This window comes from Phallusia mammillata, unplaced genomic scaffold, assembly GCF_965637545.1.
Source record: "Phallusia mammillata unplaced genomic scaffold, kaPhaMamm4.hap1.1 HAP1_SCAFFOLD_363, whole genome shotgun sequence".
Taxonomy (NCBI): Eukaryota; Metazoa; Chordata; class Ascidiacea; order Phlebobranchia; family Ascidiidae; genus Phallusia; species Phallusia mammillata.
Window position 1 is genome coordinate 12,338 of NW_027649093.1, and position 1,367 is coordinate 13,704.

General features: G+C 32.4%; 1 protein-coding gene across 1 annotated transcript; it reads left to right on the top strand.

Annotated features, from left to right (window-relative positions):
- The first annotated feature begins 19 nt into the window (after nt 1–19).
- Nucleotides 20–961, top strand: LOC145208824 (putative rRNA-processing protein EBP2). The gene is made up of 2 exons (XM_080079076.1): nt 20–162; nt 736–961. Exons 1-2 carry the CDS (start codon nt 73–75, stop codon nt 943–945), a joined length of 300 nt encoding a protein of 99 aa, XP_079935202.1. The 5' UTR covers nt 20–72; the 3' UTR covers nt 946–961.
- The last annotated feature ends 406 nt before the right edge of the window (nt 962–1,367 follow it).

Consider the following 1,367-nt stretch of genomic DNA (forward strand, 5'->3'; position numbering starts at 1 on the left):
ATTTGAAATGCCGCTGTGTTATTTTGCTTCTAATTATTCAATTGTTGTTCCACAGTTATATTTGAACTAAAAATGAGTGATATGGAGAGTGATATTTCTGACGAAGAGTTTCATGTGCCAAGGTTAAATGAGGATGCAAGTGATGGAGATTCTGACAAAGAGGTAGCACACGTTTTACGTAGATTGTCAGTACAAACAAATAATGATTTGTGTTTCTAATATTGCAAATAAAAAATTGATTTGTCTTTTCTTTTTCTAACACAAAGGTATAAAATACTCTTAACTCTTGAGGAATCAAATACATTTTTAGGAAACGTTTTTATGTCATTCAACTTATTCATTACTTTCCAAAAACATTCTAAAATAAGACTTCAAAAGTTTAGTTCACCAAATAGCATAAATTGTATTACAATTTGAATTGTGGAACACTATGTACGAATCTGTTCGTAAGTGTAATGATGAAAATAACAGCCGTAATATAAGTGATGGCTTGAGCATTTGCCAAAACGTTATTTTCATCATTAAAGTTAAAATGTATTTTATTATCACATTTTGTTATCATTAGACTGCTTTTACAAATTAAATTTACTGCTTAAAGCTTAAATTTACAATAAACTAGTGTTTAAACTGTTATGTCTTATTTATTTGAGGCTTCTAAGCTATCTGGTTTGCTGTGAAACAGTTTGGATATTTTGGTTCTTATTTGCATTGATTTTTTATTACTTTTATTTGCAGTTACAAGTTGCATATGCATCTGGTCTTCTCAAGCCTGGTCTAGTTCGTCCGATAACAGCGCCCGCTCCTGTTATCAACAACTTAGATGGACTAAAACAAAAGCTAGAAGAAATTAAACAGACTAATCTTGAGTGGATAGAGAGGTTAGATGTTACAGTGCAACCTCACGACAACAAGGAGAACAATGCTGATGAAGGTATTTATACATAAATTCAAAAAGTGTGTAGCAGTGTGCAAACTTTTGTTCATGTGCCACTTAAAATGACAGATTGAAAACACAGTTAAACAAAAATATATGGGTCAAAAAATGAATTATATTATGTACTGTTTATTGCAATACTCTTATCAACATCAAATTCTTGCATCAAGGCAGTGGTTCTCAAACTTATACTGATTGCGTACCACCTGGCAACCTTTTCTATCACTCTGTGCCACTGAAATCTTGTTTAAATGGGTAGACGAAGAGTTCTTCTTGACCACGGTGGCTAATTTATGATGACAGCATGTTAGCAATTCCTAAAAAATGTCGTAGACATTGGTTCTGCAAAAAAAAAACAGGGCTGATCACTTCGGTCAGTGATAAGCAATTCTTGAAGTGGCTTGAATTAAGTATATATAGCAGAAAGCTACTC